The sequence below is a fragment of the Sinocyclocheilus grahami genome, unplaced genomic scaffold (genome assembly GCF_001515645.1).
Source record: "Sinocyclocheilus grahami isolate Dianchi unplaced genomic scaffold, SAMN03320097.WGS_v1.1 scaffold8.1, whole genome shotgun sequence".
Taxonomy (NCBI): domain Eukaryota; kingdom Metazoa; phylum Chordata; class Actinopteri; order Cypriniformes; family Cyprinidae; genus Sinocyclocheilus; species Sinocyclocheilus grahami.
The window spans coordinates 4,284,540-4,310,538 of record NW_015505187.1 but is presented as its reverse complement, the minus strand read 5'-3'; the positions used below and the strand labels follow the sequence as shown (position 1 = coordinate 4,310,538).

The 25,999-nt window shown below is 35.8% G+C and overlaps 3 protein-coding genes across 5 annotated transcripts in view; 1 reads left to right on the top strand and 2 right to left on the bottom strand.

Moving 5' to 3' along the window:
- Window positions 1–2,682, bottom strand: part of gnai1 (guanine nucleotide binding protein (G protein), alpha inhibiting activity polypeptide 1) — a 29,271-nt gene extending 26,589 nt beyond the window's left edge. For all 3 annotated transcript variants that reach the window (XM_016279768.1, XM_016279760.1, XM_016279776.1), the window contains exon 1: window positions 2,279–2,682. In XM_016279768.1, the coding sequence (XP_016135254.1) occupies window positions 2,279–2,429 (151 nt within the window). In that variant the 5' untranslated portion in view covers window positions 2,430–2,682. The remainder of the gene's footprint in view (window positions 1–2,278) is intronic.
- Window positions 2,683–2,754: 72 nt separating this feature from the next.
- LOC107591160 (platelet glycoprotein 4-like) lies at window positions 2,755–11,447 on the top strand. Its single transcript, XM_016280215.1, has 10 exons — window positions 2,755–2,817; window positions 5,944–6,090; window positions 7,201–7,292; window positions 7,525–7,574; window positions 7,861–7,930; window positions 9,515–9,699; window positions 9,803–9,921; window positions 10,017–10,090; window positions 10,182–10,236; window positions 11,126–11,447. Exons 1-10 carry the CDS (start codon window positions 2,755–2,757, stop codon window positions 11,312–11,314), a joined length of 1,044 nt encoding a protein of 347 aa, XP_016135701.1. The 3' UTR covers window positions 11,315–11,447.
- Window positions 11,448–17,673: 6,226 nt separating this feature from the next.
- LOC107591154 (semaphorin-3C-like) overlaps window positions 17,674–25,999 on the bottom strand; it is a 66,902-nt gene continuing 58,576 nt past the window's right edge. The window contains exons 16-22 of the mRNA XM_016280201.1: window positions 25,746–25,968; window positions 22,536–22,624; window positions 21,038–21,079; window positions 20,724–20,881; window positions 19,838–19,905; window positions 17,772–17,899; window positions 17,674–17,688 (exon numbers count right to left, since the gene is read on the bottom strand). Coding sequence (XP_016135687.1) covers window positions 17,674–17,688; window positions 17,772–17,899; window positions 19,838–19,905; window positions 20,724–20,881; window positions 21,038–21,079; window positions 22,536–22,624; window positions 25,746–25,968 — 723 coding nt within the window. The remainder of the gene's footprint in view (window positions 17,689–17,771; window positions 17,900–19,837; window positions 19,906–20,723; window positions 20,882–21,037; window positions 21,080–22,535; window positions 22,625–25,745; window positions 25,969–25,999) is intronic.

Here is a 25,999-nt window from a genome sequence, read left to right as displayed (position 1 = left end):
TCTTTTTTCTCTCTAATGGATTAGATTTAAAATATTATTGGATCTTATCACAGTTGAACCGCTTATTGAAATGCTCATATTACGGCCAAACATTCGGCACGTTGAGCGATTGCTTCATCGTGTGAGTGTTCTGGCTGCTAAACCACGTCAGGTGTCAACGAACCCTAGCGAGATATTCACAGGCTTCACTACGACCCAGTGCCTGGTACAGTTGTGTTTTAGACAAACACATGAAGTCACCAAACCCTCCATGTGCTGGTCATTTCAGCAAGCCAAAGAGGCTCTCCATATTTAATGATCTGAGAGAGAGAGAAAGAGAGAGAGAGAGAGAGAGTGTGTGTGTGTGTGTGTGTGTGTGTGTGTGTGTGTGTGTGTGTGTGTTGGTTCCTTCCTTTCACCAGACTCCATTGTGCCACTGTTATGGGTAATTTGAACACATTGAGTTTGTGTGTCTGTGTGCGTCTGCGTGTTGCCTGGAGACGAGTGGCAGCATTTGAGATACCATCTCGCTAACATCTCGGTGGAAGCAGTGTGTACTGAGGTCAGGATGACTTCAGACAGTACGGCTTGAACATAAAATGACAGATTAATGCAACAGACAAGCACTGTGAGAAACGCAAATTATGTATCCGTTGTCTGGCATCAGTATGATATCTAGCCATCTTCTTTTTTTTTTTCATGCTCACTCAGGAATGGAAAACTATTATCTTGTAGGCCTTAAATACATCACACTACTATTGGCTGAATTATGTGTATTGTGCTAAGAGATGAAAACAAATAAATGTTTCATTTAATTCAATTGTTTCTATTATGCTAGCCTGACTGACATAAACCATGCTTCTATTTTATCCCTAATTCATAAAAAGGCCTTTTACTAAACTAATATTTTATAGCAGAAAACGAATAAATTGCTTTAAAAGTAAACAGCTTATGAATAATGAGGGCTGGTGTTAGTAGTTATAGATCAGGATTAGGGTTGGATATTTACAGATACAGACTACCAAGACTTAACAGAAAGGTTTTTTGTGAGTAGCTCAGAAAAAGAATAAGAAAAAGTTTTATACAATTGAATTTTACTCTATATGTTGTTTTGTACCAGTGACGGCTACATTTTCCAAATCTGAACTTGTAACTTTTACATTTATTTACTATTTATTTTAAATATATAAAATATGTATTAATGAACATTTTTCAGACATATATTTCAGCTGCATTTTTTAGTTAGCAGTTTTACATTCATCATTTAATATTGTAAAAATGTATTGCTGTACATTTTTCAAACATGTAAATGTGTTGTTGTTTTTTCAAAGGGAAAATGATTTGTGTTAGCTGATTATATCATTTATGTGATCAAAATTCTGGTCCAAGATGGAAGGCTAACTGGCTGAAAAGTCTCTCACAGTCCTTATTGTTGATTCATAGGCTAGAGTTGGATAGTTATGGGTAGAGTTTAGGATTAGTTGGGACAGACAGTTAGATTTAAGGGGACTGGTTAGTTCTGGGTATGGATTAGGGTTTGCTACAGCAGTCCAGAAGTCACCCACAAATACACCCCATTTAAATACAAGACTTGCCTTCATCTATCATGAACCATGATAGATGCTGTTTATCTCAAATGTTTATTTAATGTATCACACGTCTACGTGTGCTGATTTAAACACGTGACATTTCAGGAAACTCACAGATGCTCAATTGCATGAGACAGCATGATCAAATCTACCATCATTTCACATTAAGAGCAGAATGAAGCAACAGGTCGCCATTGTCAGACCCCTCCTACATATAAAACCATCAGCACCGCAGCAGCTCATTACCAAAGGACCCTTCAAAAAATGCTCCTATTAGCATCAAGTGCATCGCATAGTGTGTGTATGGGTTTGTTTTGAGTGCATTGCGACAGTTTTCAATGACAGCTCTGTTACTTTGTGGCCATTTAGCCCATTTGGAACGATCAATAACTCCTTCAGTCCAAATGTCCTGTTATTAATCATTTATAATAATTCTGAACAAAGTAAAACGCTGACTATTTCGACGGTTATGAAACATATAAAGCAATATAAACATAATAAAACTATAAAAGCTAACGGGTTGGGTAGCCTAAAGGGTGGACATCAAAAGAGTAACTTAACCATTACTGCACAACCAAACTTTCCGTCACTTTTTTAACGGTAACTAGAGCGTAATACAGTTTTAGCGACTGTGTAATGCAGTTATAACAAAGAAACGGGACAGTTTAGGTCTCTCATAGCTATAACAGATATGTTGAATTGTTTCTTACCGAGCAGCAGGAGTTTGACCTCTCTGGCCGCTTTCTCTCCGTCGTCTCTCAGGTTTCTGTCGATCATTTTACTCCTCTCCACCGCCGCCTTATCCTCCGTGCTTAACGTGCAGCCCATCCTCGCGACGATCCGAACCGTTTCAATCAGCATGCACCAGCGCTCTCTCCGGAAAACCACACGCCCTTCTTTAGACGAGAAAACCAAGAACCGAGCGCAAAAGAGGGTCTTGAAAATCAAAAGACGGAGGACAAGGTCTGGCTCTTGCCTCGTTTGATCAAGACTGCTCCGTTAGCCCCCGTTATTTCACCGTAAATCCCTTCAAAGGGATGAAAACAGGTCCGTAGACGCGTCGCGATCCGTTCCCCAGCGCGTCAGTGTTGACGGGCGCGCGCTGCTTCCTGTTCGCGTGCATGCATGCGCGTCCGCGTGTCGAGGCGGGGACGCGCGCTCAGCCTCAGCATCAGCAGTAAAGGACATGAATGATGCTGGCGAGCATCTCTTGGTGCCAATGAACGGCTGCTTTGCTCTTCTGGCCTGTGTCCAGTTTCAAACAGACTCACAGGATGAATGGGAGCTATTCAATTCATTTCTGGGGGGTTTATCCTACCCAGGCAAACCAAAATGTATTCAGACACCTTCAACATTTCTCACATTATTCAAGTCAAGTCAAGTCTGCTTTATTGTCAATTCTTCCACATGTACAGCACATACACACAGAGAATTGAAATTGCGTTACTCTCAGACCCTTGGTGCATACAGATAACACTAACAGTAGAACATAAATACAGATAGATACAGATTAAATATAAAAATACAACTATACAAATATACAAGTAAGGTCAAATGTAAAAAATTTAAAAATATATATATATATATAAAGCAGCACAAGGCACATGGCAGATATAAAATATGACAAGAACTCATCTTGATAATGTCAGATTACTTTGATAGAAAGGTATGTAATAAATTAGGTTGAATAGCTGTCAGCTGTTAAATTTAAGTACACAACAATTAGATAATACCAATTTAGGTCGACCAATTACTAAGCAATGCTTAATTTTGTTCAGTCTGTGGTGTGATAAGGTCGCATTAGCAATTAAAGAAAAACACTTAAGCAAAACATGGTCACGTCAAAGTGTCTGAATAATTTTTGGTCCCAAATTTTCATCAGTTTTACTGGTAGTGCCCTGTATTAAGAATTTTTGGGTATGATATGTCAGTTTACTGTATTTTGGCATGTGGGGACAACAGCCTGGCTTAGCGAGATGTTGAAAATGTCTGTGAAGACATCGGTGAGTTCCACTGCACAGTCTCTCAGTACATGCCCTGGAATGTTGTCAGGACCCGGAGCTTTGCGTGAGTTGATCCTGCTGAGGGATCTCCTCACGCTGTCCGGGGACAGCATCATCACCTGGTCGCCGGGAGGAGGTGGAGTCTTCTGTGCAGTGGTGCTGTTTTCCATTCGCTATAGTTTAGAAAATGGCAATAAAATATGACAAGAACTCATCTTGATAATGTCAGATTACTTTGATAGAAAGGTATGTAATAAATTAGGTTGAATAGCTGTCAGCTGTTAAATTTAAGTACACAACAATTAGATAATACCAATTTAGGTCGACCAATTACTAAGCAATGCTTAATTTTGTTCAGTCTGTGGTGTGATAAGGTCGCATTAGCAATTAAAGAAAAACACTTAAGCAAAACATGGTCACGTCAAAGTGTCTGAATAATTTTTGGTCCCAAATTTTCATCAGTTTTACTGGTAGTGCCCTGTATTAAGAATTTTTGGGTATGATATGTCAGTTTACTGTATTTTGCTATCCACACTTACATAAATGAACTATAGTGTCCTGCACCCACTAAAAATGATATCTGGTGTCTGAATAATTACATTTTGCTTTGACAATGTCAAAATGAGTTGTACAATGTTGTTGTAGTCATGTACTTAAGTAAATATCTTGGCTGAACTTATGTTAAGCTGTCTTAATGACTTTTAAATGGCTTAAAACCTGCCATAATAGTTACTTGTTTAGATAAAAATTTTCAAGCAAGAGATTTCTTAAATTGTTTCTAGCCAAACAGTTACATGGTTTTAAATGATCCAATATTTTGTGCTTCGACATATGTTTTCTCATGGCATTGAGAGTTATGCTTCATGTCTTAACCCTATAAAGCCTACGGGTATATTAGAATTGATAAATTAATTTCTGGCCTCTAAATTATCAGCACGATCAAAACTTTGCTGAAAATCTTGTACACAATCTTCTTGCCTTCTGCCCTCTAATGGATAGTTGATACTTTTTTAGCAATTAAAATGCCTTTATACTTTAAAAAATGTCTACTTTCGGGTTGTGTTTTTTTGTTGTGTGAATATTTAATGGTTTATATAAGAATAACTTTTATAATAATATTTCAAAATCAACACTTACTGGACTGAAGCAACTTAAGCTTACTTGAATTTTCATCCTTTTTTCTAAAAAAAAATCACGATACAATGTATGTATCAAATATGATGCATCAGGCTTTTGATGAACGTTTATTGCTACATCTCTTCATCTTTTTATTGCATTACATTTCATTATACTTTTTGGCAATAAAAACACAATAATTGCTCAGTTTGGGCCTCTGAATAAAAATGATTGGATTAATGAATGTTTATTTTTACTTCTTGAGTGTAAGCTCCATATTCTCATATGGGCCATAAAAGCCTGATATATCAAATACGATACAAAACAAAACACACATTTGGAAACTTTCAATAAACATGCAAAGATTCAATAAACTGTTCCATTTCAAAGTATTGGGTTTGTCAAAACTATGGAACTGAACATAACAATGTGTTTAGAGAGTTACACTTTACATTTTTGGTGACTTTTGTCAATTTAGCTAGTATGCTTTAGAAAAACGTGCCACATTTTCGAGTAAAATCCTGTGAATATTAAAATGTTTTGTCTATCATAAGTCTATCAAAACTGTAATTGACACTATATTTGGCAATGTTTTACAGATATATGACACTTTACAACACCTTTTATTTGTTGTTATTATATTAGTTAACATAAACAATGAACAGTACGCTGAGTGCCATGAAACAGCTTGAAAGATCAAAGACAATTTGTAATATATCTCCGACTGGATTCGTCTGAAAGAAGAAAGTCATATACACCTAGGATGACTTGAGGATGAGTAATTTATGGGCTAATTTTCATTTTTGGGTCAACTAACCCTTTAAACAATTGTGTAAGTGTATATTAATAATAAAGTAAATACATGAAATATTAATATTTCTTACAAACTCTTTTCGCTTAAGGTTGCTGACCCCTGATATTGATAACATTGCTTCAACGTTGGTTGTCAGCTGTGAAGCAAGTCAGTTAAAGTTTGTCATATCATTGATAAAATGTTGATATCTGTGATTCTCTGTCAAGAGTCAGCACAGTACCCATGTTAAAATGTAACCAACAATGCTGCATAATCATCACCTCATATCCACTGTCACAGATTATATTTATAATTCTAGGTGATGTTCAGTCGGATAATAAATGCTAATAAATTTTACTCGTGTTGTTAATTCCAAGTTTTTATTAGGCAGATGAATTTATGATAGGTTATGGTTCCATGCTTATGCTGTGATCAATGTGAACTTTATTTTCTTCTTTTCCAGGGTGTTTACAGTTTACTAGATCACCGTCTTGCAAACTTGTTCATCCAGAGCTCCGGTTCCACACTCTTCCAGAAGAGGACTGTTAAGGAATTGTTGTGGGGCTACAAAGACCCAATGCTGGGCAGCACGCTTGGAGTTTTTTATCCAGTAAGGCTTCATGGCATTCACTTGGATGCTTAAAGCTTCATAATTGATAAACTATATCATATATTCAAATGCAATTAGACCATTTTTATTGGGAATGAGCAAAATCATTTGTAACATATGCAAATATATAACTTAAGATGTATGTAAGAATGAAAAAAACTAAGAATACTGTAAGAATACTTAAAGGGATAGTTCACCCAAAAATAAAATTTGCTGAATATTTATTCACCGTCGGGCCTTTCGGATATGTAGAGGAGTTTGCATCTTCATCTGAAAAGATTTGAAGAAATGTACCTGCATCACTTGCTCACCAGTGGATCTTCTGCAGTGAATGGGTACCGTCAGAATGAGAGTCCAAACAGCTGATAAAAACATCAATTAAGTCCATCAATTAATGTTTTGTGAAGTGAAAAGCTGCATGTTTGTACTAAAATTCATCTTTAAGGTGCTTTAACTTTAAACTGTCGCTTCTGGCCAAAATATGAGTCCATAATCCATAATAACGCTTCCCTCAGTGAAAAAGTCCATCCCCTGTTGTCCTCTCACAGTGAAATCCACTTACATATGTTTAAAACTCTTTTGGACTGTTTTCACTTGTAAACAGTGTTTCATCTGAGCATATTTCTCTCCTGATTCAGACTAAATGGCTTTTTTACTTGAAGAAGCATTGTTATGGACAGAGGTTTGAAGTTAAAACAACTTAATGATGAATTTGTTTTTTAAAAAAACATGTATTTCTTGAATCACACAACAAAAATTAATGGAATGGAATTGTGTGGATTATTTGTGAGTTATTGTGATGTTTTTATGAGCTTTTCAGTCTCTCATTTCGACGGCACCCATTCACCCATTCCATTGTTGAGAAAGAAATGTAATGCTAAATTTCTCCAAATCTGTTCTGATGAAGGAACAAACTCATCTACATCTTGGATGGCCTGAGGGTGAGTATATTTTCAGCAAAATTATTGTTCTGAGTGCATTCCTTTAAAGACACCATGAATGGTTTAATGAAAGCTTGTTATAGATAAGCCTTCAAGCCAATCCACAAAATTTCTCTTCATAGTGTTATTTATTTATCTGTTTTTTTGTTGTTGTTGTTGTTTCTTTTAGTACAATGACACCATCGATGGACCATACACTGTATTCACAGGCAAAGATGACATCAATAAGGTAGCCACGATTGAACGCTGGGCAGGTGAACCGTAAGTATATGAATTCATGTAACAGAGAATATTTACATGGTTCTTTGGGTTGTAAATAGGTTTGTTGTTCTCTAAAAATGACCCAGACCTTAAATGTAGATACTGTATAAACAGAACCAACCGTCAGTAATTTTGTTTATGATTTAATAACCGATGAATCAATCACATGCTTCAACACAATATTAGTAAAACCCCGACTAACAATCTCATCCAAAAACTTAATGTTGTACAGATCGCTGAGTTACTGGAATGACACTTATTGCAACAAGATAAACGGAACAGGCAAGTTTACCTCGAACATATTACACTGATATGGAATTCATTGTGAAGTAATTACATTGTTGTTGACTTATATTCAAATATGTAGTATGATTTTTGCCCCAAAGCTGTTTGCCTAAAACCGTGCTGAAATAGTGTGCAGGTCTCATACTATAGTATTATTAATCATCTATTGATTTTGAGCACTTCTACAAGGACACTGTGTGTTCTAAGGTATATGATATAAAGTTCAACAAATGTAATATTTCACACATTAATCACATTTAATGTTGTATTCATATGTCAACAGATGGTTCCTCCTTCCACCCTTTCCTGAACAAGAAAGAACCCCTGTACTTCTTCTCTTCCGATATCTGCAGGTATTTTCAGTTTGTTCCCTGATAATCAGTAGAAAAAGTAAATAAAATACACTTTAAAATGATAAAGATTAGATTACTTCCTTTTAAGTCAAAATATAACCCAAGGCATCTGCAAACATCTGATATTAGACTTTTTTCAGAACGAACTTTTAACCAGGTGGTCTCAAGGTGATTATGAGTCAATTGCTTATGCTTATCTTTCTTTTCAATAAATGCCATTTGTTACGGCATTCATACATTTAATTGGAGATATAAATTTCCAGATACTTTATGAGGACACTGTATGTATTGAAATGCCACTCATCAGCAATGTTCTCATAATCTATTGATTAAAGTCTTATCTTCTCCATGAGGGTTCATGGACTTTTATCTCTCCGCATCCGATTAGATTTGATCTGGAATCCTGATATATACAGATTTAATGCATTTAAGTGGAGGTTTCATGCATCCAGTTTTTGTTTGCCATTACCACCAGAGGTCAGGCCACTCCTTCTGAAGGGTCACATGTCAGAAAAACTCTAGTAAGGCCAGCAGTTCCTCACTTTTATCATAATACATCATGTGTGACTGTAAAGCTATAACTGCAGGAGATCAAAGCTAGACAGTCTTTTCTATTATTTAGTCACATGATAAGTGTTAAAAATGTATTACTGAGACCATGTCTCGAGGCTTTTGAAATATTTTTCCTTGTGTTTTCACTCATGCATATACAATGGCTAAAAAAGTATTCTGACACTTAAAACATGCTTAAAAATGTATGAATTTTATTGCATCATATGCAAAATATCAAATGAACTGTATAATTTTAAAATCTAAATGATACTTTTTAAACAAAGGAAATATTTCACAAAAAATATTTAAAAAAAAATATATATAAAATTTTATTATATCAGTATAATACAATTAATATAAATTACAATTCAAAAGATTGAAGTCAGTAATTTTTTTTTCAAATAATTTTTTATTTTTTTTATTTTGCAAGGACATTAAATTGATCAAAAGTGAAAAGTAAAGTTATAATGTTATAATGTTACATAAATAATCTATTTCAAATTGATGCTGTTATGCTCCTCTATTTATGTGTTTTTTTAATTCATCAAAGAACCCTGAAAAAATATATATATCACAGTTTAAAAATTTAAGGGGGTCTGAATACTTTCCGTACCCACTGTATATAAGCCCCGTTTTCAACATTGATAATGATAATAAATGTTCATGAATCATGCGACAGTGAAGACATGGAGTAATGGCAGCTGAAAATTCAGTTTTGCCATCACAGGAATCAAATGAGATTTCAACTATAATAAAACAGAAAACAGTTATTTTGAATTGTAATAATATTTTACAATATTCCTGTTTTTACTGTGTTTTTGATTAAATAAATGCAGCCTTGGTGAGCATAAGAAATTTCTTTAAAAAAAAAAATATATATATATATATATATATATATTTATATATTTATATATATATATATATACACACACATAGTGTATTATATCAATTATAAAATAATATACCATTTAATACACTCCTTCCCCCTTTGCAACATATACATTTGTGATAAATATCATACTTGTCCCCTAGGTCAATATCTGCTGAGTATAAGGGAACTGTTGACCTGAAGGGAATCGATGTGTATCGGTACATGTTGCCTCCTGAAGCTCTGGCCTCTCCAGTGGAGAACCCAGATAACCAGTGCTACTGTACAAACCCTGTGCTCACCAGAAACTGCACTACGGCAGGACTTCTTGACCTCACCGCCTGTAAAGGTCAGTGCTTTGGGCCTCGTATGAAGTCAACTGAGACTGAAGTTGAAACTAAAGTTTACTGAATGCATTATTTGAGTTTTTTATATTCAATATTTTTCAACAGGAACCCCAGTATTCCTCTCTCTACCCCACTTCCTCTATGGCAGCAATGATCTCCATCAAGGTGTGATCGGACTGAACCCAAACTTTGATGAGCACTCCATAGCTCTGGATGTAGAACCGGTGAGGAACCCATTTCAGTTTGCACAAGTTTTCTTTTATTAAAAGGAAGAAGCTTTAAGATAAGACAATGGTTAAGCATCTTGTGTCATTTGTAGATTACAGGTTTCACTCTGAGATTTGCAAAAAGACTTCAGGTCAACATGCTGTACGGCCCATCGGATAGTATTGTGTATGTAAACAGACATCACACATTGTCATTCATACACTAAATTCATACATGCACGGCCTCACATGATGTCCCGTGTCTTTCTTTCTCACAGAATTTTGAACAAAATCAAGGACTACACAGTTTTCCCTATTTTATGGTTAAACGAGGTAAGCGTTAATGAAGCATCTATTTCGTTAAAGCAGTTAGGTCCAACTAAAGCATATAGGTCCAATAAAGCACCTATAATAACCTTAGTATTCCCATTTATAATAGCGGAAATATGTCAGTTTGAGGCTATCTATCTATCTATCTATCTGATAGATCACTATATATACAGTATATATAGTGATCTATCTATCTATCTGTATATACTGTATAGCTATCTATCTATATACAGTATATTTAGTTTAATAAAGCATTTAGGTTCATATAAAACATTTAGGTCCAACTAAAATGTGTAAGTCCACTTAATGCATGTAGGTCCAAAGAAGGCATTTAGGTTGAATTAAAGCATATAGATAAAAATAAACTATTTAAACTATTTAGATCAAATGGAAGCATTTATGTTCATCTAAAACATTTAGGTTTAATTAAGTATTTAGGTCAAATACAGCATTCTGGTCCAAATAAAGTATTTATTAAGGTCCAATTAAAGAAAATTGGTCAAAATAAAGCATTAAGGTCCAACTAGTTAAGTCAGCAAAATCATATTTATTAATTTTTTTTATACAGCATATATTAAATAATGCATGCAAATGTGATATGTGTGTATGATTATATGCTGTGGGGTTGTGATTGGTCCAACTAAAGCATTTAGATAAAATAAGTACACTCTAGATACATTATCTCTACTTTAATTTGGTACTTTAGACCCATTGGGACCAACCAAGTAATTTCTGAAATCGTACATCTGATATATCTGATGAATTATTGCGGTCCGTAAACAGCTAATCTCACACATGTCTGACCCCTGGACCATCTGATTGTTTCATCAGAGCAGGATTAGGTGCCGCCTGACTGCTGACTGACTGAGATTTTGTCTCTTATTTGTGTTAGACGGCAGTTCTGGACGATGAGACGGCCGACATGTTCAAGAAAGAGCTGATTTCTCGGATGGACCTGTTGGAGGGGTTTCAGATCGGACTCATAGTGGTTGGCTTAGTCTTATTCGCCAGCTGTTTGATCGGATCGATTGTGGTGTGCACGAAACCGAGCAATAGCAAACTTTCTTTGATTGTTAAATAAAGGGAGGGATGCTTGGTGCTTTGTGTGTTTGATTTTTTGATAGCGCACTTTGTGGGAATTGTATATTGTAATTGTTATTTGCGCGCAGAGTACCGCAATTCTATTTATATAATTTACAGTATAAACTGCATTTTTGTGGAGCAAAATTATTTCTTTCTGTATTTCGCTTGATATTGTATCAAGTCACACTTTAAATAGTTATCAGGGCAAAAATTCTGCTATTTTGTGGTCGTACTGTGGTTAATTTAAATATGAAATAGTTTTGTATGTCAGCACAATTTCAGTAAAACAAGGAACTGTGAAACTTGGCCTCATTGTGATTTGTGTTTTCTGGAATTTATTTATTTTTTCTGTACTTTTTGCGTAGTTGTTGCCGTCTACACATCTCAAATCACATATCAAGTTTTGCCTTCTCATGCGTAAGAACAATCACCAGACTGATAAACAGACACAGAGGAAATTCTGGAACAGATTTCTGTTATACCCTGTAAATCTACACGATTTACTTTCCATTCTCCAATGGCTGCTAAATCAGAATGGGAGGTTCTGTAGAACGAGAGGCTTGAGGTTGAGTGGGAAACAGGGGTTTGTTTAATATGAAAGTAGGCCTGGGAGCTCTGTATCCCTCCTGCTTTATGAATTATAAAACGCAACTGGTCATCTCCGACTGCTGCTTTTCTGCTCTGGTTTGACCCATGGGTTTTAAACTGCTAAAGGCCAGAGCAAACAGCAGGTTTTTGGAATAAAGGCTTGACAAATGTCCATGCTACTAACATAAAAATACGCATAATCGTTTGTTAATGACATTTCAACAGCTCCTTGAGTAATATATGTCCAAATACTGTATGATGCATTATAAAAAAGGGTGCATAATATTTCAGAACCAAATTGATAATTGGTTGATATTAGATATTTTTTGGAGTCGTACTGTATGTGTGTCTATATTAATTTATATATTAATTAATTTTGCATGCTCGTTTCCTCTATTTTTACATCTTACCTTTGCCACCATCATAAAAATAGTTTTTACAAACAATTTAACACTAATAATTGAATAACACTCTTAAAGGGATAGTTCACCCAAAAATGAAAATTCTGTCATTAATTACTCACCCTCGTGTCGTTCCAAATCCGTAAAACCTTTGTTAATCTTCGGAACACAAATTAAGATATGTTTGATGAAATCCAAGAGCTCTCTGTCCCTGCATAGGCAGCAATGACACTGAAATGTTCCCAGGCCCAGAAACTTAGTAAGGACATCCATAAAATAGTCCATGTGACATCAGTGGTTCAACTGTAGTTTTATGAAGCTAGGAGAATAGTTTTTGTGTGCAAAGAAAACAGAAATAACGACTTCAACAATTCTTCTCCTCCAAGTCACGTATTCCGCCATTATGGAGAGTACCAAGACGCATGCGCATTGCTTTCCTTTGCAGCTGGAGTATCCAACTGCATTATCCATTAGTATAATGGTGCGTTCAAGTCATGTCGGATAGATCGTATTTACAAGTTGAACGCACATGAACGCCACCACAAAGTCGTTATTATGAGTGGGAAACTCTAAATTGTCTTTAAGCCCCGAGTTTCCAAGTTGGGGGCGTGTCAATGAGAAACATGGAGGAATCGATGGATGCAACGTCTGTAGTTGACGGTAAATCTTTGTTTAAATTGATAGTTTAGTTGTCCTATAAACTTAACTTGGTCATGTTCTTGTTACGCAGCTAGTTAATGAAATCCAAGTAAAAAAAATTGCTATACTTTTTGCACCTACAGGTGAAAAATCTTTTGATTTGCCATGTTGCATTTAGCTAACAGCTTATTTAATCTCTGCATCTGTTGATGCTGAAAATCAGTTATACTGGGATCCTGGTCTAAAACTAAATATTAAAAACGCAAAACACACCTGATGCGAATTCTTTGCTTTTCGTTTTCTATAAGCAGAGTTAACAGACCCTGTTGTATTTTCTTGTCATTTATTAAAAGAAGGTACACCGCCATCTTGTGCCGACTAAACTGACTTGAACGCACCTAATTACGACTTGTCAACTCGTTAGTACGAATGTCCCCACGAGGACTTGAACGCAGCATAGATGAGGCTCAGCGCATGTGTTCTGTCAACAGCATCACGCGCATGCGTCGTTTACGTGCAGAGGAACTGGCAGAAGACGTGATTTGTTGAATAAAGTAGTTATTTTTTTATTTCTTTGCACACAAAAAGTATTCTTGTAGCTTCATGAAATGACGGTTGAACCAACTGTTTGTTTTTTTTAAACAACTTTCTATTCTCGCGATAACTGAATATCATGTAACACGATGTAGGCGCGAATTCATCATCAGTCTAATTAACAGACAGCAGCTTTTATAACAGTTTGAAGCCGGCTGGGTCTAAAACCTTCAGATGACACATTTCTGCTTCTCTGTAAGTTATCGAAACCACATATGAAAATACGCATCAAACAGAAGACGCGCGAGTTTGCGTCGTATTAACGTGATAGACAACGAATTGCCCAATAACACAGCACATATTAGCCGAAAATGTCGCAATGAGTAAAATTGTCACTGTCGTAAATAACTGAACTGTGAACATAACCATATTAAGTTATGCGTTCAAACCATGGTTCAAAAACAAGACTGACGGTCTTATTCTGCTGCGGCGTGAATTTTGTTTTCATTATGTTTCATGTTTAATGTTGTTGTCTTCATAGCTTGACTCTTTATGAGTTTAATCTGATTAATATTAAGTAACTTATTACAGCTATGAATCAATTCACAGATTCTTTTGTGAAGAGTCTGTAACACATGGGACAGATTAAAGTTGTTTAATGCAGTTGTTCAGGCTTATATCATTAATAAATAGGAATACACAAATCAAGACATAATAAAATAAAAATACCATTAACATTCACAGGTAATACAGTATATTCGCTATAGTAGCCTATTATATTAAAGCACATTGTTACTCCAAATGCCTTTTGAAGAGGGCACAAAATTGCCACAGAAAAAAAAAGTGAACATGAAACGTCTGCAAAATGCAGATTCAGTCAAACCCATCAGAAATTTGGCATTACACAAAATTCAATTCGGGCATTTCAGAGAGAAAACTACAAATGTGAATGAAATGGTTCTAATAGCCATAGAGAAATCTATTGCAAAACTGAAGTGGGACTGAATTTCTCTGCTGAAGTTTTCACTATTTACACAGATACTCAAAATACAAAAAGAGGTAAGTTACACAGACATCGAGTAATCCAAAACTGGAGGCTGTACAATGCTATACATCATCTAAAATGAGTGACAGTCACATTACAGCTGTGCACACTGAGCAAACCACAAAACATTAACATGACATTCATTTCCAACATCAAACGTGCCTGTATAACGATGATATACAATATGCATGATCACATGCCTTTTTGGGCCTATCCTTATGTGATTTAAACTCTGCGGTATTTCTGGGGCTTATGTAAATCTGCTTTACAAAATATCTACTTTAAACTGATTTCATTCTGGTTCAGTATTCACCTTATTTTTAACGTAAGATCGGATGCAGCCATTGGTAACTTGAATGTGCACGGCTTCCATTGTTATATGCTTTCAGCTGTCCATTTTGCTGCTTGATATGGCATTTCTTATCATAATATTTTAATGTATTGTTGTAATTATTAATACACTAGTTTGTAGCGCAAATAGTTTTACTGTTTACTGCATTTTTGTTGTTCTTATAGTTATTTTCCAATTAGGCTTATGAGTCAGAAGTCTCGCACATTCACAGAAAACGGCTAATTTCTGTGTTGAAAAATAATGTGGATACCATGTTAGTAAAAGAAGAAAACGTGCACATACAATCAGCATTTTTATCCAATAGTTCACCCGTGAAAATTTGCCCTCATGTCATTCTTTCTTTCAGGAATACAAAAGGAGAAATTTTGCAGAATGATCATGCTGCTCTTTTCCGTATACTGAAAACATGACCACTGACGGTCAAGCTTCTTAAAGGACAAAAACGTTTCAGAAAAGTGGTCCATACGACATGTGCATTATATTCAAGGTCCGACGTTTTTGGAAGGTCATGAGGGTGAGTAAATGATGACGAACCAGTCATATTTCTAAGGAAAAAATGATGTGTTTTGGATTAATGATGTTTCCCAAAGCACAACACATGGCAAAAACACAACACTCTTTACAGTATTATGGTCTGAGAGAGCCAACTGTCTGGTACAGTTTGAAACGCCTCCAAACCATCTTCTCTCCCTCTCACTTCCCGTATGAACATCTGTGGTGCAGCTGGGATGATGCTCAGAATCTGGAGACGGATTTTAGCAAGTGTGCGCTTGAAGCCATTCTCTGTGGCCAGGCAGTAATACACACCCTGATCCGAGGAATGCACTGAACGGATGAGCAAGCCGTGATTGGTAGACACCACACGATCGCTCAGCTTCACCTGCACACAGAGAAAAGAATGACCCGTGAATGTGTAACTTTTAAATTCTTATTGAATATAAAAATACATTTGAAAAAAAAGCTTTCCAGATAAGATTGTGATCCTTTTAGGTATAGGGACATGTTTGTTTTGGTGATCAAAAGACTATTTTTGCAATGGAATGAACTCTATAAAGGGGGTTTCTTCCATTTAGAATGTACAAATTGTAAATGTTTATTCTTTATTAATTTAGAATAATGTAGTCATATATACTACTTAGGGGTGGGTGATAACGGTAGGAATTTGTCAACTGGTAGAGATTTTGGACTATCGTCTCTATTGTAGTTACACGCTTTCGTGCTATGAAAACTTGTTTGCACACTTTTTAAGCATTGCTGTTTAAAAACTAGTGATTTTTAAGCTGTTGAAACGCAATCAACAGCGAAAGAGAACTCATTTTGCTATATGCTGTCTGAGAGACTGTTTCTGATCATTGTCAGAGAGGCGCACGCATGTGAAGACGGTGCTCATAGAGATATTTTTTCTGCTTTATAGGGCTTGAACTATTAAATACACACACTTGTATGTGTCAAAATGCCTGTCTTTGCAAGTATCCTCCTAGTGAAGAATATGCAGTGTTTTTATACATTTGATTATTTTATACAATGTACATGAAGCATTTCTTATTTATTTGTTCTACTGTAGTTTTTTTTTTTGTCCTATTGCTTTTAATTAGTTTCTTATTTTTATTTAATCGCTGACTGTTTACTTGTCTTCGGTGAGCTTGAGGTTGTTTTTTTTATTTTTTTATTTTTATATAGGCTAGTGTTAGTTTTTTGTGATGTTGACACCGGTGACAAGAATTATGACATTTTCTATGGTATCAAACATTTTAATATCATAAAGACCTTATTTAAAGCAAATATAACTGTATTGTGATATATATATAACATTTTAGTCATATCGCCCACCTCTAATACTACTACTACTTTTATATATTTTTAAATAATAATAATAATAAAGAACAATTCATTTTGTATTATTAGATAATTGTTTATAAATGTAATAATTATATTTGCATAAAATATACATTTATAACATCTAAGTATGGGAGATCATGTTTATATTATATTAGCTCTTATGTTATCTATTGCATATTGTCTTTATTTATTTTTTATTACTATTATTGTAAGTCAGACCTTTACAAAACAAATAAGTTTTGAGCATCCCTGTGCATCTATTATTTTCTTATTTTTCGCCATTGACAGTTTAGGAGGAGTCAGTCTGTTTGATGATTACAAACACGATGATATTTCATTCAAATGAAATATCGATAGCCTGGAGCAATGTACTGTGTATTGGCTGTTGAGGATGAGGGTTTAATGTTGTGTCATTTTGGACAGGGTTTTCTGACCTCTTTCCTGCGATCGTTGTCTCTCTGAATGAGCCATTTAACTGAGGCCTGTGGAGATTTTATATTATATTAGCTCTTATGTTATCTATTGCATATTGTCTTTATTTATTTTTTATTACTATTATTGTAAGTCAGACCTTTACAAAGGTGATTCAACTCTGAGCAGTTCGAAATGATTAGTTTCTATGACAACGTTCATAACGCCAAAATGGATCCATTTGGGGCTATGTTGTTGATGAATAAAATACTTAGTCACTAGATTGATTCAGCTCTAGATGGTATTGCAAATGATTATTTGTGTCCCAACCAGAAGTGACTTATTTCCTAGCAACACAATTCGTCCTTGCAATAAGAAAGTAAAAATGCAGCACAATGTGGCAAAGCCAGTCATTTAATTAGGAATCCATGTGATCAGGAATTATGTGAACTGTAAGAATTAACTGGTTTAAGTCGATCTCGCCGATTCACTGTGCTAACTAACAAAAAGTTGGTTTGGTTTGAAAGTGACATTGTGTGAATGCTGATTCATACAACACTACACTGTTGACAATGGACTGTTTTTGCTGACAATTACGCAGATGTGTCTGTGGACACTTTTTACATGACGTTGAGTTTTCATTAACTTTCCTGCGATCGTTGTCTCTCTGAATGAGCCATTTAACTGAGGCCTGTGGAGATTTGGGCTGACACTCCAGGAAGGTGGTGTTGTTTTTGACTCCATACTGAGTCATCTCCACTGCATTCCTGTAGGCTGAAACAAGACATGAAGCGTTAGCCAAAGCTCTCGAACACTTAGAGCATACTAAAACACTTAGCGCATACTAAAACATTACTAAAACAATTGTAATTGTACTGCCGTAATTCAGCTGACACGCTAACATCTGCGGATGAGTGTCACGATAGGGTTTGAGTTCACGGAGTATGCCGTAAAATATACTCTGAAGAGTAGTGGGCCACATTAGTGTGTAATTTGATAAGTGACCCTGTACACTGGCCAATGATGTCATTCATTCAACATCTGTTTTGACATTGTGCTACTTTTGTTTAGTGCGTACAGCTGGGAAAACGCTTCCACTCATCGTTAAGATTGCTTTTTAATAATTCTGATGCATCTGACGTGTTGAACTGAGTCATCTGGATCGCTGACAGTATCTGTGCCAATTGTATTCAAATGAACAGGTGTTCTGGTCCCATGACAGATTCTTTCACAAGGAGAGAGAGAATCAGACAAACATAAGAGAAAGAAGGAAACAAGTGGTGGAAGAAGAGAAAGAGAAAGGTGTGAGGCTGCATGTCAGTTAGCATTAAAGTTATGCATCAAAAGTATGTATTTCATTAGGAAAATTGTATGTGTATAAAAATAGTATGCTAGTATTGAAAAACTGTCAACATGTCATAAAATGACTTTGATGCATGAGCGTTTTAGCATTAGCATTGCGTTCATGTTAGAATTAGCATAATTACAAGATGACAATTTGGTGATTCAACTCTGAGCAGTTCGAAATGATTAGTTTCTATGACAACGTTCATAACGCCAAAATGGATCCATTTGGGGCTATGTTGTTGATGAATAAAATACTTAGTCACTAGATTGATTCAGCTCTAGATGGTATTGCAAATGATTATTTGTGTCCCAACCAGAAGTGACTTATTTCCTAGCAACACAATTCGTCCTTGCAATAAGAAAGTAAAAATGCAGCACAATGTGGCAAAGCCAGTCATTTAATTAGGAATCCATGTGATCAGGAATTATGTGAACTGTAAGAATTAACTGGTTTAAGTCGATCTCGCCGATTCACTGTGCTAACTAACAAAAAGTTGGTTTGGTTTGAAAGTGACATTGTGTGAATGCTGATTCATACAACACTACACTGTTGACAATGGACTGTTTTTGCTGACAATTACGCAGATGTGTCTGTGGACACTTTTTACATGACGTTGAGTTTTCATTAAAGTTCACCCAAAAATAAAAATTCTGTCATTAATTACTCACCCTCATGGCTTTCTAAACCTGTAAGACCTTCGTTCATCTTCAGAACACAAATTAAGATATTTTTGATGAAATCCGAGAGCTTTCTGACCCTCCATAGACAGCAACACAATTGACACGTTCAAGGCCCAGAAAAATAGTAAAGACATCATTAAAACAGTCCATCTGAGGTTCAACCTTCATTTTATGAAGCTACGAGAATCATTTTTGTGCGCAGAGAAAACAAAAATAACAAGTTTATTCAACAACTTCTTCTCTTTCGGGTTTGGAACAAAATACGGGTGAGTAATCAATGACAGAATTAATTTGACATTTTTTTACATTTTTAGGTGAACCGTCCCTTTAAAGTTTCATGAGTTTTCAACTTGCAATTATGCGTTTAACCACATGAAGCTGCAGTTATAAGAAAAAGCAGCATTCTTGTCAACTATTGTCAGAAAATAGATGCAGTTTTGAAATACAGAGAAAAAAAAATAGTTGCATTTACGAGAAAAAGTTGCAGTTACAAGAAACAAAGGCGCAATTGTGAGATATAAAGTCTCATTATGATATATAAAGTCGCAAGGACTTTGTATCAAATAAATGGAAACAGGTTTTTCAAACTGCCTGTCACAAAACTGCTTACTGAAAACTTAAATTCTTGTCTCCGCACATAACTTTAGGAATTAGCCCAAGTGTTGACATGCAGGTAGTCATTACCTTTTAGATTGAACCCTCTGCACTGAGTCAGTGGATTCCCATGCATAATATCCTGCCTTCTGCTTCTCCTGGAAAAACATGTACATAGGATTAATCCAACAGATTTTCATATATGCATTCTTTCCTTTCACTCTTACATTCTCTCACTGCCTGAATGTTTGCACAATATTATTTTTATAAAACACATTCCTTGTCATGAAAGTCAAATTTGAGCTTAATTTCTCATAATTAACACGATTCAGCTGTCAGAAGTGCAGTGAAAGGAAATGTCTGTTTTTCCACTTCAATACTCCGGAATGGATGTTTTGATGGCTGTGCCTTCCATCAATATTTTCCGTACTCAATACATCTGGCATCAAGAAAAACAGTTTGGCTAAAGTATCAGATTAACATGTTCCGTTCTGAAACAAGCCACAGTGTAAATACTTATGAATATGTAATATGTGGGCTGTTCTGTTTGAGTGACAAGCTGTATGTGTACAGTCTGAGTTACGAAGACTGAATGGTTTCTGAAGTGTTGCCACACAGTTGCCAAAGTGTTCTGAGTGACTTTTACTGCATGTGTTTTATGGTAGTTGCTTATTGGCCCAATTCAGAAATGCACACCCTCAAGTCTCTGATATTCTAGTCCCTCGATATGTTTCATCGTCTGCCAGGAAAATCTTAGGCCAGAACTCTTTAAAATGTAATGGTGACAAAATGAATTTTTATATTTAGAGTTAGGGGTTTGTACAAATTCCACGAATAATCTTTCAACCCAGACTGTGTGTCTCTGCTTTATGACTAAATGAAACCAAAGCTGTGTCTCATCATTTATTTCTGCCCCACTGCTCCTGCAGTTTATGCCACACTGAGTGTTAGTGTGTGTGTGTGTGTGTGTGTGTACCTCTTGCCAGTGGGGTAGAATCGAGAACAGCTGAGCCCATCCCAGGCGCAGTACGGGTCCCGCGCTAAACAGCAATCCGCACAGGCAGAGCCGTATGCCATGCAGCGGTGCAAAGACACCTGGGAAACGCCGTGCTCAGAGCTAACATACAGCTGTTGCTGTAACACATACAAGCCAGATATCTCAAAAGCTGTTCCTTTAACCCACAGGACTGGTGACAAGATAATTACCCAGAATTAAAGCAACAGCATTTCCACCCCCACTTACTATATGTAGTACTTGATCACAAAATGGAGCTAGATAAATGTAGTTACCTTTTTAGATGAGATTCTTAGGTTGGTGATAGGAGATTGCTTCTGAAAATCAAAAAAGTAATAGGGTAAATTAAGTTTTATTTTATTATTTTTATTTTTTGACAAAAAATAAATAAAATTCATGCATACAGTCCCCATTCCTATGAACATTTATATATTAAATTTCAACATTATTTATTTTTATTTATATATTATTTCATTATGGTCCACTCCTATTTTATCTGCGCTGCACTGGTTACCCATCAAATATAGAATTGATTTTTAAATATTTGTGTATAAAGCCCTGAATAATTTGGCCCCTCAGTACCTGACAGACCTGCTCAGTCCTTACACCCCTTCTAGAACATTGAGATCCAGTGATCCCTGTCTACTCATTGTGCCTAGATCTAGACTTAAAAAACGAGGTGATCGCGCCTTCGCAACTGCAGGTTTGTGTTGAAAAATGTCAAGGTGGTGTAACTGTAAGAATTTTATATAAAAGTGTGGTGCAACCAACATGGAATTTTTTTCCATGTGTCTGTTGGTAGCGGGTTTCATTTCATTTTCATGATTTTTATCATTTCGTCTTTTTTCAAAATATTCCAAATTCTATTTCTTTTTTCAAAATATTGAAATATCATAATTCCTTTATCTGTGGCAGTGCATCAAGATTGTCACATGACACTTCTTAGTCACAATAACACTGTAAATGACTGATGTTACGGTTTTAGTCCAAATATTCATAAGCTTGTTAACTAGATTTGTGAAATATGTGGTATTCCTATTCTCACATAAGTGTGAGAAATATAAGTAAATAGAATTTGTGCTTTAAACACCTTATAATGATCATGTTAGTTGAACGTCTATAGATGCCATAATGTTTGTTTGTATTGCAACTCCAAAAATGGCAATGTCAAATGGTATAACCCCATGAAAATTTCATGGTATTCATGACTCAAAAATAAAAGCAAAAACAAAAATTTTAACTTTTGGAGGGAAAATGTGATTACTTTTCACTTGATAGTTACACCATTTGACAATTTTACAAATATGACATTTCTGAAAGCTGGGCATATGTTTTAAACTACATTTTTAAAAAGATTTAGCTCTTCATTATAATGGACATCCTTAGCCTATTTGCCATTTGAATCAATCAAACGAAACCACAATTTTAAAAGAGAAATCGCCTATTTAGGGTGGTTTTGAGTTTTTATGTGCAAATTTGTGAGCGTGTGTTCGGATGCCAAATTAAACATCCCACTGAGCTGTGTGTGTGGCATTTCATGGTCCATCAATTGATTCATTATGCCTAAACCTATTTTGACAATTTCGAGCCACTCAAAGCAGATCATAAGAAACCTCACAGAGTAATCTTTTCCTCACCTCATGCCCAGTCTTTGTTCCCATTAAAAATCTGCCTTCCTTTAGAACAACATTGAGTTTTAATAAACGCTTTGTGGCACTGCCAGCTCTGCTTCTCTAGATACTTTGATGTGTGATGTGTGGCGAGAACTCAGACCTTAAACACTTCCAGCTCCTCCAGGATTAGATCCTCATCCAGAGAGCCGTTTGACGGCAGAACCACGACCTTCTGTACCGTGCCTTTATCTGTGAGCAGAATACCAGAACATCAGGAGTGCATTGGACAGTCTGGAAAGCAAAAACAACCTTGATAATGTGGTCTGGGTTTGAACTGCTTATGAACTTCCCATTGTTCTCAGATTTTCTCTTTGAAATCTTTTAGCTTGTGTGTGTGTGTGTGTGTGTGTGTGTGTATCTGGGTTGGTTTATGATGTTGTTGAGCATCTGTTCTGTGAAACAGATCTGCAAACTAGACTTCAGAGGAAAATGTGTGGTTGCCAAGGTGTTCTGGGTGGTTGCTAGGTGATTTTAACGTCAAAAGAGCCCACCCTCTAGTCCCTAGATATGGCCCGTGGCCCTACTTCAATGTAAGTCTAAGCATTTTGGGGGTTTTCTTGCCATCTGCCTGGTGGAAATTATTTATTGGATATCTTCGACTGTAGAAACATTTTGAGTGATGAGTTTGATGCCATTAGCAGCTTATGAACATTAAATGTCAAGCTCATCCATTCTGTGAGGTCATGATAGGTGTGTATATTTTGCTCCAGATCCTCAGAGAGAAGGACGATGGAGAATTCGGCTCAAACTCTGGAAATTCCCATTTTAAATAGCCAACATTTCTAGACGAAACCCTGCCAAGGAGCAGGCAGGCCATTCCACACAATGCTCCTGGCTTTCCATCAGGAATTTTGATAGGCAAATACAAGCAGCTGTGATTTTGAATTCTCTCCAAATGTCCATATCCCCCCGTTCCCTAGTAACCGCTGAGCCTGTCTGCTGTCGTGTCTCTGATTCTGTTCTCTGATTCACACACGCTTTCTTTCATTCTTCCATTGCCATCACAAAAGTTAATACCGTGTCTTGTGCTGTGACACAGCAGGAATCATAATATCTTCCATTTAACTGATACAGAAGAGAGATAGATGTTTGTTAAAAATGATGAGATGATAATATTTGTGCAGTTTGTGTAGACTCTCTGCCCCCTAGTGGTGGTCAGTGGCAGACAGATATGGCTGTATGATGATCTCTGGATGTGTTATATTTCTGTAAGGAATGGAATGGTATAGAATAACTATTTTTTTTAAATTAAATATAATTGTATATTATACTATTGAATATACTTTACAGTAGTGAAAAGCATTTCCCACAAAATTACTATTTTATTTTAATAGCAATAATAATAACAACTTGAATATGAATATGAATTGTGTATGGAAGCCTGTTCCCTCCACTGAATAAAAATTGTGACTTTTTATCTCACAATTCTGACTTTCTCGCAATTTTGAGTTTACCTCTTGCAATTCTGACACTTTTTCTCAGAATTCCATGATACAAATCAGCAATTCTGATTTTTTCTTTCAGAACTGCATGATATAAACTTTATATATAGAGAATATAAGCTTATAAATCTGAGAAAATATCAGTCTTTTTTCCTCTCAAAAAAAATATCAGAATTGCGAGATATAAACTCGCACTTGTGAGAAAAGTCACAACTGCAAGATACAAACTCACAATTCTGAGAACAATGTCAGAATTGCGAGTTTATATCATGCAATTCTGACTTGATTTCTCGCAATTGCAATTTTATATAACGCAATTCTGAGGCAAAAATTCAGAATTGTGAGTTCATATCCTGCAAATTTAGACTATATCTTGCAATTGTGAGTTTATATCGCAATTCTAACTTAATTTCTCAGAATTGCGAGTTTTTTGTCTCACTAATCTGAGAAAAAAAGTCAGAATTGCAAGTTTGTATCATGCAATTGTGAGGGGGGAAAAAAGCCAGAATTGTGAGAAGTCATTATAAAGCAATTACCTTTTTTAGTTTTTATTCAGTGGCAGAAATGGGCTTCCATAGAATTGTACTAAAATATTCAAATTCAAATATTATTGTTAAGTCATCCTGTGGCCCCCTTGGAAGTTTGAAGTTTGTTGGATCCTGGATCCTGGCTCCCTTACTGCTTTAAAATATAGTATAGTATAGAATTTTTTAGTATAGGGAAAATGGGACATGTTGCAGGCCAGATTCAAGCCTGCATCACCCACCAAAGCTCAATGTTTCATGAGCATGTACCCTAACTGCTGCAACATGTCTCCTAAAACGCTCGTTTTAAAAGTAATTGGAAAAACAGCTGAATATAAGATTACATTTATATGGTATTTTATATAAAATTATATGGAACGTGGCTCTGGTATGTTTTGTATAATGTAAACTGTATGTTATGGTATGAAGCGGTATAACAAAGTTGAGTGCGTGCTTACTGCCATAATTTATTAAAGTACAGTATAATTTTAAAGTATTTTAAATGAAGTATAATTTAACTGACAAATCACTTTCAGTAAAATGTTATCAGTCAGGAAAACAAATTCCAACTTTCCTGCCTTTCTCATTTTTAGGTGGAAAAAGCTATTTAGTCTGTTGAAAAGGTCAACAAGCAGTCAAGCAAAGTTAAGTGTGCCAGTTCCTTCCACAAACAGATTACATGAGGTAGTTGTTGAAATATATTGTGGGACATTTGAACTGTTTTTCATCTGGTAGTTGTAACTCGGAGTAGGTTAATTAATTTTTCGAATGGTCATTTATTTTTCTTAAAGGGATAGTTCACCCAAAAATGAAAATGGGATGTTTATCTGCTTACCCCCCGGGCATCCAAGATGTAGGTGCTCAGTAAAACACAACGAAGATTTTTAACTCGAACCGTTGCAGTCTGTCAGTCATATAATGGAGGTGAATGGGAATCACGGCTTTGAGAGTCAAAAAAACATACACAAACAAAACCAAATTAAACCCTGCGGCTCGTGACGACACATTGACGTGTAAAAACACAAAACAATCGGTCTGTGCAAGAAACTGAACAGTATTTATATCGTTTTATATCTGATGCACTACAATGTCTGAACTGTCGCTCAGAGAGTTCAGACACTGCAGTAAATCAGAGATAAAAAACAATATAAATACTGTTCAGTTTCTTGCACAGACCGATCGTTTCGTGTCTGCAACGGTTTTAGTTAAAAATCTTCGTTTGTGTTCTACTGAAGAAACAAAGTCACCTACATCTTGGATGCCCTGGGGGTAAGCAGATAAACATCACATTTTCATTTTTGGGTGAACTATCCCTTTAAGATTTGTCATACTGTGGGGTTTTACCTGTGCCCAGGAATAGAACCTGGTAGTGTCCGTCCGCAGCAGTGACCTGGTCCACAGCTATAGAGGTGTATTTGTAATCGGCATGTGTCCGCACCACCAGAGGTTTCCTGCCGACCGGGTAGATGGGGTTAAACATGACGGGGTGATTCCTCACGAACGTCACCACATCATCTGGAAACTCTTTAGTACTCTGGATATGAGGGGTGAATGCACCACCAGGACACTGACAGGAAGAGGATAAAAACTATTTAAAG

What these genes read in the sequence shown, in the direction of transcription:
- LOC107591160 (XM_016280215.1), top strand. Translation starts at nt 2,755, where the DNA reads ATGAATGATGCTGGCGAGCATCTCTTGGTGCCAATGAACGGCTGCTTT. An exon ending in TAGCTCTGGATGTAGAACCG is followed by an intron (nt 9,922 to 10,016) that starts GTGAGGAACCCA and finishes TGTCATTTGTAG; the next exon opens with ATTACAGGTTTCACTCTGAG. An exon ending in CTATTTTATGGTTAAACGAG is followed by an intron (nt 10,237 to 11,125) that starts GTAAGCGTTAAT and finishes TATTTGTGTTAG; the next exon opens with ACGGCAGTTCTGGACGATGA.